Here is a 14921-nt window from a genome sequence, read left to right as displayed (position 1 = left end):
CTGTGTTCTGAGTAACATCCAGTAATTACTGTACCTGTAACGGAACTTCCTTTAATAAAAATAGCTCAAACAAACAAGCTGACCGCTTTGCTGTTACATAAAAACATATAAACAATGTGTCAGCAAAAGGCCAATAATCTTTTTCGCATCTACAGCTTAAAAGATTGGTGCATAGTCCAACTGAGGAAAGCAAAAAAAAATCTTTATTAAGGCCATTTGAAATAATACCTTGTAGGCATCTAACTTGACCCTGGAAAAGATCCTCAATGGTTGTCCTGATGGCCTAAGTGAATGGTACAACAGATTTTCCTATGAAAGCCCTCAAAGCTCCAGCAGGTACCATCTACTAAAGGATTAACCACTTCAAACACGTCAAACTGAGAAGGAAATCATCCCTTTTGTTCCGGCTGTGAAAGCTAAAAAACACCCGCTGATGAATAAGAGGATAAGGTTAAAGATGGGGTGGAAAATGGCTTTAATATTAAACACATATAAAAAACTGTAAGGATACAAAAATGATGATATGCAAAACTACTTCCAGGCAATGATAACTGGTAATTATGTCATATTGATATACTGAAAACTACTCAATGTACATCTACGACGAAAACTGGCTTTCTCAAATGTAAACAATATACTTCCAGCTCCTGCATCTTACTCACCAAAGATCAGTTTAGATTAGACCAACCTAAAATACATGTTTTTCGGAATGTGGGAGGAATATGAAATACTTGAAATATGAAGTATATACTTGAATATGTAGTACTTGAAAGATACTACGAAGGAAGCAAAAACGGCTTGGGTGAGCTCAGGAAAGTGTGACCATATCTGCATACAACACTTTTTTTTTAAACAGTGAGTTTACATTCACTTGAGAAACCATTTTCTTTTAGTTTTTGGACAACTATGGAAGACAACAATTAAAGTATTACTTGAACCCAGAAGTACATGCAAATAAAGCTTGGAGAAAAAGTCAATATTAGGCAGCAGAGGACAATAACTTCAACATATTATAGAGGCAGGTCATACCTCCTATCATTAACCCTTAGATGCATAAGTGGGTCAAAAATTACCCGGTTAGGCAACGTATTTTTAACAAAAAGTTATTATTTTATATTCTAGCTATTTCTCTAAAACACGTTAATTGATATCATGCCATTTTGCAAAATTCAAATTTTTGTATTGCTACCCCAAGCTTCCATTAATGGCTCAAAAATCGTTGTGTTTTTACAAAACAAATACATTAAAAAGTCAATATTCTTCTCTATTATTAAACCTCCTCCCAGGTGGGAGGTTCTACTGAAGCCCATGACAGGTCTCTTCTGCTTGATGATTATCATAAAAACATGTTGTATCAACTGAACATATTTCTGCTGATAGAAAATCAACAACATAAGCAAGTTGTCAAATTAATTAAGAATAAGCCCCCCAGCTCAGATCTGGTTGAGGTGCAAACACACCCTCCATTTCTGCTACTTGTATGACCCCCTCTCTTTTCCAATGGTTATGGTCAATCTGACAGAGAGACGTATCCCAATCGTGGTTTTTAGTATAACAGTGGCCATCAGTGGGCTCCAGATGTACAAACTGTCTACTTTTAAGGCTAGGCTTAAAACTTTCCTTTTTGATAAAGCTTATAGTTAGAGTGGCTTAGGTTATCCTGAGCTATCTCTGTAGTTATGCTGCTATAGGCTTAGGCTGCTGGAGGACATAATGACCACTTCCAGCCTCTTCGCTAAATTCTCACACTACTCTCCAATTCTGCATAATTTGCTGTTATTTCAGTTTTTAACTTTATGTTCTCTCTCTTTTCTCTTCCTAGAAGCTACACCTGGCCTGACTCTGTGTCTACCTGTGACATCTTTCTGTAGAAGGGCATCGTCCAAGCTTCTGCTGGCAACAACTTAATGCTCACCCTCAATAGATGATCCACATGGCCCTGTCTTTCAGTGTTTAACCCTTTCTCTCTCTTATACATAGCAATTGATTGAGCTTTTACTGTGACTAACTCTATATACTCTGTTTCAGACTCTAACCTTGAAAACTGGCTCAGAGTTTATCTGTTCTTTCTTTCTAGGCGAAACGACTAAAGGAGCTACATCCATTAACATTTACTTTTCCTTCCCATAGAAAGGACTCCTGGATCAGTGCTTCTTTGTTCTCTTTGTGTCTCTGCTCTGTTCTTTCTCTCAAACCCCCAGTCAGTTGTGGCAGATGGCCGCTCACACTGAGCCTGGTTATACTGGAGGTTTCTTCCCTTTAAAAGGGAGTTTTTCCTCTACGCTGTCGCTACATGCATGCTCAGTATGAGGGATTGCTCCAAAGTCAACGCCAGTCACTGTCCACTGTCTCTACATGCTCATCCAGGAGTAGTGAATGCTGCAAGTCACTGACTGGATGCAATCTGCTGGGTTTCCTTAGACAGAAAAACTTTTTATCCAATTTGAATAAATAACTGAATCTGACTGCACTGTTCAATTGTTAGGATTAATTGGAATGTATGTTCCTGACTTTTGTGAAGTGCCTTGAGACAACATGTGTTGTTAATTGGCGCTATATAAATAAACTCAATTGAATTGAATTGAATTTACAAACCAATGATATGCTACAGATTTTTTTTAAGATAGGTTAGCTTTTCCTGATAATGCTGGAAAGAGTTTGGCTTCAACAAACTAGAATTTTGAGCACCTTGATCATCCTCAGATGTTTAATTTTTTGAGTTTTTTATGTCTGTTTTCTTCATTTCCTTCTGTTCTATTTGTTGCCATAAGATCCTTACTTTGTGCTTCATAGCTTATTCTCTTAGTATTTATTCTGTTAGATCTCTGTAAATGTTTTCCTTGATTGATAATTTCTTTGTGCCCCAGCTGAGCTCTATTTATTTTTTTTAGTCTCTCTCCCTCAGTCTCCCTGCGCTCCTCCTGACTGAGCTGCTTCACATAATCCTCTGATTGACTCACCTGCTTTCAATGCCATTGTCTACTTGTCCCAGAATTGTTACCAATTCTCATTGTTCCCAGCTAGATTTTCCCGTTACACTCCCCGTTTATGTCCATATTCCTGTGACTCTCCCCTTTAGTTCAGCCTATTTTCCTTTTCTTCATTTCCCTCGTGCCTCCTGTAAGTTTCTTTATTTAATAAATTATTATAATGTTCATCCAACACCCTTAACCAGGGCTGGTGCTATACCTAGTTCATACCTGGTTTTACAAAGAGAGCAGTTTGCATTTCTACCACCTCAGGGCCAAGTCAGAACCACGCCATTACATTATAGGTATAATCCAGCTGATGTTTAACCATCCCGTGTTTCATTGTGTTTGTCTGTGATGGGTCATTGTACATGTGTATTTATCCCAGTGTACCTGCAAACAAACAATAACCAATAATCACCGTTTTCATTTACTGACAATGTTATTAGCAACCAGTGGTGCTTATGAACTCTTCACAAGCCTAAACAGCTGAACTCCGCACACACTCTGGTGTTGTATTTTTTTTTTTTAAACTGTGCTGTTCCAAACTGTTTTTGTTCAGGAGTTTTTAAACATGGCGCTCACAACCTTCTGATTGGCTGCTGTTCCCCATGAGCCCGCCTTTGGATTTTATTTCCTCTTGACTTGGACTGGTTCAAGGTTAGGTATGGAGTTTTTTCAAGAAGAAAGTCATGAACAACCCAGTTTTTCAGGGCCAGAGGTAGAACCTGGGCCATTAGAAACACAAAGAACTGGTACTAAGTAGCACTTATATCATTTAAGCACTGGAATCTGTTTGGTTAAAACAGGCCCCATACATGTGCCCCCAAAGAGCAAAGGTTCTATGATATCCTCCTTGAAAATAAACCCCATCTTAAAATTTTGCTGCTTCCATTTTTTAAAGGAACGTCATAGTTTGATTTCTTGTTGGACCAAAATGCAGGGAAGAACTCCTGAAGCTCGAGGTTTTCAGGTAAGATGACTCTTTATTATCCATGGCAGGGCACAGACAGGGTAGCCATCACACGAGATCGCACACACACACATAACATAACATAACATAAGGAACTAGCGGGGATCAATGGAAACAAACGGGCTTAAATACAAAAACTGAACAGCAGGGAGAACCAATGACAAACGTGACAAGACAGTCAGGGGAAAACACAGAACAGTGGGCTTGGGGTGCAGGGAGAACAGAAAACAAAGGACTAGACCAGGTAGTATTACAAAAACACAAACTCAATAACTCAAAAAACAAGCAAGGAAAACATGATAGAGCAACATTTCTAACTAGACAATTATAGTAGGAAAAATGAAACAATGTAATGCATAAAATACAGATACAAAAAATCAAAATAAACAAAACACATTATACTTAAAGCATATATTAATTGACTTTGTTTGCAATCAAATAATAGGCTAAAAATATCTAATACACTGCTTGGCCAAAACAAAAAAGTCTGCACTTGGATTTAACTAAGCAAATAGATATGAGCCTCCCATTGGATAATTACTGCATGGGCGATTATGTTTCAGCTGGCAACAAGTTATTTAACCCCAACTGGTGCAATGAGTTGCTTCTCATTTCCTAAACAACCATGTCGAAAGAAACATCCCGTGGTTGTCAAAAAGATGTCTGATTCAGAAGGGTCAAATCATTGGCCTCCATCAAGCAGAGAAAACATCTAAGGAGATTGCAGAATGTACCAAAATTGGGTTAAGAACTGTCCAACAAATTATTAAAAACGGGAAGGATAGTGGGGACCCATTGTCTTTGAGGAAGAAATTTGGCCAGAAAAAAAAAATCCTGAATGATTGTGATCGGCGATCACTTAAACGTTTGGTGAAATCAAATCGAAGAAAAACAACAGTAGAACTCCAGGCTATGTTAAATAGTGAAAGTAAGAGCATTTCCACACGTACAATGCGAAGGGAACTCAAGGGTTGGGACTGAACAGCTGTGTAGCCTTAAGAAAACCACTATTCAGTGAGACTAAATGGAAATAAAGGCTTCAATTTGCAGGGAGCAGAAAGATTGGACTCTGGAGCAATTGAAGAAGGTCATATGGTCTGATGAGTCCAGATTAACCCTGCTCCAGAGTGATGGGAGCATCAGGGTAAGAAGAGAGGCAGGTGAAGGGATGCACCCATCATGCTTAGTGCCTACTGTACAAGCCTGTGGGGGCAGTGCTATAATTTGAGGTTGCTGCAGTTGGTCAGGTCTGGGTTCAGCAACGGTATGTGTTCAAAGAATGAGGTCAGCTGACTACCTGAATATACTGAATGACCAGGTTGTTCCATCAATGGATTTTTTCTTTCCTGATGGCACGGGCATATTCCAAGATGACAATGCCAGGATTCATCGGGCTAAAATTGTGAAAGAGTGGTTCAGGGAGCATGAGACATCATTCTCACGCATTGATTGGCCACCACAGAGTCCAGACCTTAATCTCATTGAGAATCTTTGGGATGTGCTGGAGAAGGCTTTGCACAGCGGTCAGCCTCTACCATCATTAATGCAAGATCTTGGTGAAAATTTATTGCAACACTGAGTGGAAATAAATCTTGTGACATTGCAGAAGCTTTTCGAAACAATGCCACAGCGAATGTGTGTCGTAATCAAAGCTAAAGGCGGTCCAACGAAATATTAGAGTGTGTGACCTTTTTTTCCTGGTGGTGACTTTTTTTTGGTCAGGTAGTGTAATTAAAGAAAAGTCCCCATAAATTCTTTAATGTTTGTAAAGGGTTAATGTATAATAAAAGTGAAGTTTTGTTCTGATGCAGATGCTTGGGCATGGAGACCCATTACCTTATTCTTTCTATGCACTGTTTATGAGCAAATCTGAATGCCACATTAAGTATGAAGCTCTGTAACTATGACTCTCCAGACAGTAGGTGACATCTGTGCCCTACATGCCTCAGCATCTACTGACCCTGCACGGTGATTTCATGTGGCCATCATCCCCAATTGGTTCAAGTCTGCTATTATATTGCTAACAGTTGCCTGTGGAATACCTATTAGGGAGGAAAATCCCCACTAGACTTATTACAACAGTAACATCCTATCACGGTACCACACTGGAAGTAAATCAGCTCCTTCACAAATGTTTGTAGAAGCAGTTTGCATGCCCCTGTGCTGGATTTTATGCACAGAAGTTGGTTGGAACACCTGAATGTAATGATTTGTGTTGAGAGAATATGTTTGGCAAGATTTTGTATGTGGTTCATAAGGAAAATGATCCAAAACATCTGGCCAAATCAACAAAGAGATTGGTTACCAGAACCAAAACAAACAGTCCTTCATGGCCTTCTTAGTCATCAGACGTAATTCATGTAAAAACCTGTGTTAAATAAAGAGAAGACAGCACCGTAGATAGACAAACATTAATTCATTGTTAAAGAACACTTATACACACACAACACAAAATATAAAAAATTAACTACAAGTGTGAGACGCTGACTGAGTTGAGAAATCTTCAGAGTACTTCCCTGAAATGGGAAGTAGTAAAAACAAAGTTGTTTGTCAAGGTTGCTCCCCTGCTGAGCCAAAAGACTGGGGAGTGAATGACTGTCTGCTGTGGATCATTTTGATACTTTGTTTACTTAATGTGTCCATATTCAACTGTTTTAATGAAACTAGCCTCCTGCCAATGTCAGAACTGGCTATTCATTATTTCTGCAGGACACATTTATTAGCTGGTAGTTGCAAGATTATTATTAGTATTGTTCAATATTACTTTGCAATGACTGACTCCTCCTGCAGGACTTCCAACACTTACCAAATAAATAATCCTGTGAAAATTGTATTACCTTACAAAATAATTTAAACCAGATGTGTTTGGAGAGATGATTTCTAACTGTGCAGTTGGAAAGTGTGTCCATGACTTTGGGAAAATGGTGATTAGATTTACGGTTGATTTAATTGTGCAGTCCATGTGACTAGCTGTGGTTTGTTTCTTAGGCCTTATATGGCAGAAAACAGGTTTAGGGAACCACCTTCCACTGGCACCAATGTTTGATCCTCACACCATACATTATAGTAACCATTCACACGTTAGAGGGCAGGTAGGATAAAATATATTATCTGAACGACACATGCAAAATATGACAATCTTCGAATGAAAATTCCAACTTTAACAAATCAGGCAACTTTGAATGTAAGCTTAAGAGAGTCACTCTGTGAATGCTATCAAACGTTCACTATGCCAACCTTAACTGAAGTACGAGAGCAAAATATACTTCATATATGATGCTTTTTAATAAATTGATGAAGGGACCATGGGGGCCAGAATTTTATTTTGAAAGTACTTGTGGGGTCACAAAATTTGATTTTTTTTCTTAGTATTGCAAACACTATGTTGTTTTACTTGTTTTACCTCCTCAGCAATAAACTAAACACACAATAGTTATTTCAAACGAGCAAAGTAGTCTGATTTCTGTAGAAAATGGATCTGTAAATCACTGCGGATCTGAATCATACAAATGGTCCTGCAGGGGTGCTGGTTAAAAAGAAAACAAAAAAGCAGCAATGTCCTAATTTTTTTGAGGGTTGATTATCATGGCCTAGCTGTGTCAAAAAGTTTTTCATTTAGCCAAGTCTGATAAATAGGCCTGCCCAAACCTGCTTTTCAGTAAAAGTCACTAGATGTCTGTGGTCCTCTTTACTATTAAATTAAATTAAAAACAAAAAAACATGGTTGTTAAAAGATAAATATGTTGTGTTGTACTTCCCATTTTCTTTTATGTTTTTCAAAAGGACTCCAATGAGTGAAAATAGCCAATCAACCAACTGATTCTGCAAGCCAAAGTGTTCCCATTCTTGAATTCTGGCTGCAATTTGGACACTCCTGCTTTACTGTGTACATTCTCACAATACTTGCAGCTTTCAATTTGCCCCAACAAGTGCCCAGGATAAACGTTTTCAGAATAAAGCTTTTATCTTTAAACTCCATGACTAACTGTGCGATATCCCATCTGCCAGGTTGTTATAGCAACACAAGAAAAATGAAAACACACAGCTGACTCACTTTTCAGCTCAATTTCAGTTGGAAATGACACGAATAAACACAGAGGACACCGTTTTAAGACAAAAATAATAATAAAAAGCTTATTTTAATCAGCTGAAGACAGGATTACACACACTGCTCTTTACATTCAATTCTTTGTCAGAGTGAAATTAGTACCGAGGACTCAGTGCTTTATAATTCAAGGTGGTCTGAAAGAACCAAGGGACTGACAAGGAGGGAAAGGAAAAACAAATGCCAAAATCAGTTTTCTGCATAAAGAGGTCACAACACAAAAATGGCTTAGATTTCCACTTAATACAAAGTAACACTGATGAAACAAACCTGTTTTAATTAGCTTTGATTTACCAGTAATACATTTATATTTTTTATCATTTTTGTGCTTTAAAAAAATCTTATCATAGCAACAACTTATTTTATAATAAAATCATGTTAGAATATAGTATATGTATAGGGTATCATAGAAATGGCATGTTTTGTGTGTTTTGGAAGATAATTGAATGTTACCAAGGCACAACATTACAAACAAATATCAAACGGAAAAGTTATTTTAAAGAACATAATAATTTACACACACATCAAAAATGAATTTCAAAACATCAACAGTGCATGCAGTTCTGCTCCTAGTACCATCAGTTGTGAAGCTGTAAGGAAGCATTCCTATCTCCAAAAGTAATGCAAAAAACATTAATAAAAAAATAAAACATCTTTAAGTTTCCCTTTTTGCAAATAGTCTTTTAAGTTGTAAAATGATATTGCATGGATGTAACATCTCATACATTTTTGTTAAATCCATACCTTAAAAGATGGATGCAAAGTCCAAAAGCTGAACTTTAAAAATTCTTTAGAAAATATAAAAAACTAATTCTGCCAAAAGTTGTCTAAGAATATAAGACTATAAACAGACAACTTGGAAAACATTTCCAATGGTTTTTAGGGTGGACAAAGTAAAAGGCTGGAAGCTACAACTCTTACTACCTGCTGCTAGATTAACCATCACATTCAAGTCCAACTCAAAAAGAAGACTGTTGCATTTGTTGGGGCTGTTAAAAGATGAAATAAATAAAAGAAAATCTAAAAAATCTGGGTGTTGAAATCGATTCAAGATGTAAACTGAAGAGTTCAACCAATGCCAGGACATCCCCAAATCCAGGTGTGCTGCTGATCTTAGAGGCTTCCATGCACTACATTGTTTTAGATTACGCAATTTCTGGCTACAAACATCAATGAGATAAAAGAATAAGGTTTTAAAATATGTTTCTTTACTCTGATAACATTTTACCACTCACAACTCCCTCAAATACACACAAACACACACACACATGTGTGTGTGTGTGTGTGTGTATATATATAGATATATCTTTTCTTAAAAGCTTACTTTGTACTTTTAACTATTGGTGTAAGATTGCTGAACACGATGCTTAGTTTTAGTATCAGCATGCAACATCTTTTATATCAGCAAATATTTTAACATACACTTGAGTAACCAGTCTTTGGTCATCTTAGACAGTTGTGCAGCACAAACACCAAAGTAACACCTTAGCAAAGCAGTAACATCAACTTAAAAACAGATTATCTGAAAGAAAAAGCAGATGCCAAAAAAATGGCCCAGAAGGAGCAACATTTCCTAAGGCAAGTCAGTCACACTTCCACAGTAAAGCTGCGCCTGTGGAGCCTTGACTTCTTAAAGTTAATAAACACAATTAAACCCTTTCTCCTGTCATTGTTTGTTAACAGTGGCATTTCTTTGGAGAGGTCAAAGACATCAGACAGATTTAGCATTTTTAAAGCTACAGCACCCATGTTCATATAAACCCAACCTGAACATGCACCCCACATAAAAGCACTCAATTTTTAAGTGAACTGATGTTTCACCAAGCATTATTCAACAATAAATTATGAAAAAGCCAGGTTCATATAGGACCGGTTGAGGTAAGTCGATAGATGCCTCTTTGGAAAGAAAATGTTCCATTTTTTGTCACAAAAATGGCACCGCCGATGAAGAGCACAGCTCCCAGGGTCAGAAATACTGCCAATATGATTGCTATGGTGGTCCAATTCCCTGTGGGAGATGGAAAGTTTTGTTACATTCTCACTCTCAGCTCATCTGGACAGATCTTGTGGTCATGCAACAGAAGAGGTTCTTTGTTTTTGATAAACCACACATCCCAAAGTAAGGATTATAACAAAGAATAGAGCGATTAAAATCCTGACAGTGGTCCCTGGTTGAATACCTAATAGGGAACGACAGCATGGAGACTTATAGACATAAACAGTAAAGAGCGGGATAAGAAATACAAAAAATGTGTAGTAATGTATTACTTGAAGGTTTGTTGATGTTGAAATATTTGGTCGTTCCACCTGCCGCATTAGAGGCTGTACAGCTGTAGACTCCTGAAACCCTAAAATCCTCAGTTAAAATCGGCCCCGTCACATTTTGTTTCTGGATCCCCTCTTGCGTAGGGTCTGCAAAATGCCAGCTGTAAACTGGAGTAGGGTTTCCTGTAGCTGAGCAGTTCAACGATATTGTTTTACCAAAAGAAATTTCCAGGGTCTCATTTTTAGGCTCAGTAAAGGTTGGTGGGTCTGATGATAAGCATACAATAACACACACACAGAGGGAGAAAAGAAAGAAATGTAAATACAGTCATCATCTCTTTTTGATGTATAAAATAAAAAAGAATTTCAAACTTACAGTAAACTGTTAATACATGTGACTCAGATCGCATCGGTGGAGGGCTTTGTTCTGCTGGAGAAAAGTTTAGCCTCGCTTCGCACCAGACCTCTTTTCCATGATCCTCTGCAACAACATTTACTGTTGTTTGAAGGGATTTATTGACTGGAAGTAGATCCTCACCTTTAGGATTCTGTTCATAGATCGTTTCATTTCCTTTGTACAAGGTTATGATGAGCCTGTTTGCTGGTGCAACATCTTCAACATCGCACTGCAGGACATAACCGGGACCAGTGGCCTTCATAGGGCTTATAGGCTTTGGCATCGATACTTTCTTTGGCATTTCTTAAGCAAAAAAATATAAATAGAGAAATAAGCAAATTAGAACTTTAATAATGAATATATATATATATATATATATATATATATATATATGTGTGTGTGTGTGTGTGTGTGTGTGTGTGTGTTTGATTATCTTAAAACGGTCATCTAAGTAACTTACTGTAAACGGTGATTGGCAGATTTTCGGACATCTGTGTATCATCAGATAACACAATATAACACTGGGGTTTTGTATTCCATTCTTTAACATTCTGAAGATTCACATTTAAAGTGGACAATCCCTCTACAAGGCCTGTTCCTCCAAAAGGAGACTCCCAGCCTATCCCCTCTACATTGCTGCAGAGTGATGCGTCGCAGTTGGCAATGGTGGAACCTCCAAATTTCACAAAAACCAACGGGGGATGAAACTCAATTTTACAGGAATGTGCAGACTTTCCTAAAGGGACACAGTTGACATAAATTAAGTAAAAGTTTACTGCACAAACAGCTATTTAAAACAGCCCTGCTAATACTCTGACCCAATCCTAAGAACATAATTATACAGTGGGTAAAATAAGTATAGAACACACCAAGGTTTGTTTCCACATATAACTAGTCCACGAACTGACTTATGTGTAATGAAGTGGAATGGTAGAGAATATAAGTATTGAACACATGAAGAAACCTTTGTGCAAAAATTGCCTACAAAACCACAGAGACCTACACAAAAAACATCTCTATCAGCTTTGCAAATCTAGACTGAGATTTATTACACATTTTTCTTTACAAAATAGCTCCACTTTAATTTAATGACCATGACTTAGTAGGTTTGCAGTGGTGCCACATGCTGTACATTTGATGATTGACTGAACAGTGATTTCTATTGAAAGGTTGGGATATTGTTTTATAACCTAATCCTGATTTGATCTTTTCCATAACTTTATCTTTGACCTTTGTGCTGTGTTCCATGGTCTTCATGATGCTGTTGATTTTCTGAAGTTCTCTAACAAACCTCTGAAGCCTTCACAGAAGAGCTGGATTTAACCTGAGAATAAATCTCACACGCTGATTCTATTTACCAGATATGTAACCTTTGGAGAAAACTTGTTGCCCTGGGTTTTATTTTGGGGTAAAAGAGTAAAATGGGGCTAAATACAAATGCATGCAACACTTTTCACATTTTTATCAGAACAAATTGGAAAACATTGCATAATTTGTCTTCCTCTTCACAATTGTATACCACTCTGTGTTGGATTATCACACAAAATCCCATAAACTGCATTGAAGTTTGGGTTTTCATGTGTCAAGGAACTTTATGACAAAACTTTGTGATAAAAGTTTTACTCTTAGTGGCCCATCTATACTGTCCCACAATGTGTGCAATTTTGAATATGTTCATTCTTGATTCTGTACAGGAATTAATTATAACTAGTCCATGAACTAACTTATGTGTAATACAGTGGAATGGTAGAGGAAACAACCATTGAACACATGAAAAAAGTATGTGCAAAAATGGCTGACAAAACTAGAGACCTACACAAAAAATCCTACAGTTTTAAAACACTAACAACAATGGTCACAGCTGCACTTCTATAATTCGGCAGTGCCAAGAATAACATTTCAAAATAAATCAGAAACATGCTGAAAGTTGTTTTTTAACATTTGGTGTAGAAGATTTGCAGAAGCCACAGAACAACTGGGATTATAGGGTGGCCAGATGAGGTCAAAGCTGAACTCTCTGGGTATGTAAGCTGTAAACATAAGGTAACCATTCAGGGCAAGTTGGGAAAACCATCTGCACAGGAAACAAACTCATTTGGAAAGGTTTTTTTCCTTCTTTGGACCAATTCTTACATAGCATGGTGTCATGTAAAATGTAAAAAAAAAAAAATTCTGTTTGGTTAAAATAAAATAAGAAATTTCTGATGGATGCAGCATCATCCAACATGTTTCAATGCGTCAGTGCCTATGATATGTGCTTAAATCATACCATAGAAGGACCATTTGGAGTAAAATGCTCGCATCTTAATGATATGATTTTCTATTTAAAAAAAACCCAACAACAACAAATGCAAATGAAAACTCAACCCAGCATGCTTTACTGTAGCATGGCTTTACGGCTTTAAACTCAGTGCTACTGAAAAAGTATTTTAAGAAACAGCATTTCACTTCTAAAATTACAGTGATTGATCTTAGTTTTTCCAGCGCTGTTCAAACAACAGAGTAAAATCCACTTCTGTCCTAACTAAGATAAAAAAGTTCAGATAATAAGGGCATTTATTTATTTAGCATATTGACCCATTTTAAACATGTGGTATGTTCTCTCTACAATGCAAAATACTTTCTCAGCAGTCTGGATAGTCAAATTAGTAAACGGCAACTGTTGAAAATGTATAGTTACATTATTACAAATAAATATTTTGCGGCGCAACTTTGCACATTTTATATAGAGGTTTTGCCCTATATGTAGCTGTACAGTTTTTAAACTCAGATTCCGACCAAGTAGGTAATACTTGATCAAGTTCCTTAGAGACACTGTAAAAATGGGCGTAGGCTCTGTTAAAAACGAGGCGCTCAATATAACTTACTGCAACAGCAGAAATAGATGTTTAATTACCTGTCCACACGATAAAGATGAGAAACACGAAGAACCGCATTGTGGTTTTAAGCCATTGCTGCATTTTCATAGCAAGGGGAAGTAAGGGGAAGAATGGGAATGGCTGAACAGTTTATCTTAAGATAAGGGTAGACGGAACTGTCCGGAAGGGAACCTGTGGGAATTACGTAGCCTGCTGCCGAAAGCAAAAGCAAACGTGGTGCGTTGACGTACATTTCGTAAAGCTCCCCTTTCATGAGTCCTAGCCTTGAAATCGCGCTGCTTCTGCTGAGCTTGAATGCGTGCGTGTTCCCCTTTTGTAAGCTGAAGGAGTAGTTCATGAGTTTTAACAATACCCGTCCACGACAGGAACTTAGGAGAACTTTGTGTTTTCTAGAGAATATGTTCTCCGCAAAAACTGAAGGTGTTTTTTTCTTGATAAACTGGAAATATCAGTCCTTAAATGGCCTGGTTGTGACAGAAAACAGTAGGAACCCTTTCTGTTAGATTCTAGCTGGATCTGCATCATGATGTGAAAAATATCTGATTTTTAGTCAAAAGGTTAATGAAAGGAGGAACCTATTGTAATGAAATGTTGGGAGGGCTCATAGCATAAATAAATAAATGTGTTTTTAGGGGGTTACCATTCCATTGAAATGTAACAAAAATAAATTTTATACCAGTTTTCTTTTTAGAAATGTAAGCAATTATGACAATGGAGCCTCAGATGTGGGAGAGAGAGTGAGAGAGTAAAATTTAAAAAAGTAATTTATATAGACGAGAAAAGAAGCACATTTATTTGAGCCACAGTAAACATAGTTTCTCTGAGTTTAAGAACAACTTTAGTTGGATGGACTGAGCATATTTCTAAATATCACAAAACGTGTCATTATTTGCTTCAGCCAAACGTTTTTTCACCAGTTATAAACTGTTAATCTTCATCCTTCACTTAAACTACTAACAAAAAATTAAAACCAAGTCAAATTATTGTGAAGCTTTTGAAACACCACAATGCAGCATTCATAAATATTAAGGTGCTTTAAAAATGTTAAACATTTGGTTCTGTGTAAAAGTAAGCTTTTTATTAATTGCCGAACTGATGTGGAACAGAAAAACTGCATAGTAAATACAAAGAAAACAGGAAAGTTAAGTAAATCACAGTAAAAGCATTAGAATTCATTTCTAAAACAGGAACGCGAAATTAGACTCCTTTTACAAAAGTAAATGATTCAATAAATAAACAACTAGGCAGAGGGCTTAACCCCCCAATGCTGGAGCCAAAGTTATGCCCTTGTTTGAATCACTACTTAGATAGAAAAGTATGTGCAGACACGCCT

The 14921-nt window shown here is 37.1% G+C and overlaps 1 protein-coding gene across 1 annotated transcript; it reads right to left on the bottom strand.

Moving 5' to 3' along the window:
• Positions 1–8062: 8062 nt before the first annotated feature.
• Positions 8063–13787, bottom strand: LOC124862655 (vascular cell adhesion protein 1-like). Its single transcript, XM_047356700.1, has 5 exons — positions 13606–13787; positions 11170–11445; positions 10689–11012; positions 10316–10579; positions 8063–10055 (listed from the first exon to the last, which is right to left on the bottom strand). The coding sequence occupies exons 1-5, from the start codon at positions 13673–13675 to the stop codon at positions 9907–9909; spliced, it is 1083 nt and encodes a 360-aa protein (XP_047212656.1). The 5' UTR covers positions 13676–13787; the 3' UTR covers positions 8063–9906.
• Between the last annotated feature and the right edge of the window lie 1134 nt (positions 13788–14921).

Source organism: Girardinichthys multiradiatus, chromosome X (assembly GCF_021462225.1).
Source record: "Girardinichthys multiradiatus isolate DD_20200921_A chromosome X, DD_fGirMul_XY1, whole genome shotgun sequence".
NCBI lineage: Eukaryota > Metazoa > Chordata > Actinopteri > Cyprinodontiformes > Goodeidae > Girardinichthys > Girardinichthys multiradiatus.
This window is presented reverse-complemented; position numbering and strand designations above follow the sequence as displayed.

Excerpts from the sequence above, each read along its gene's own strand:
- LOC124862655 (XM_047356700.1), bottom strand. The coding sequence starts at position 13,675 with ATGAAAATGCAGCAATGGCTTAAAACCACAATGCGGTTCTTCGTGTTT. Across the intron at positions 11,446-13,605 it reads CATCTTTATCGTGTGGACAG|GAAAGTCTGCACATTCCTGT; the intron begins GTAATTAAACAT and ends GTGTCCCTTTAG. Across the intron at positions 10,580-10,688 it reads ACATGTATTAACAGTTTACT|ACCCACCAACCTTTACTGAG; the intron begins GTAAGTTTGAAA and ends GCTTATCATCAG.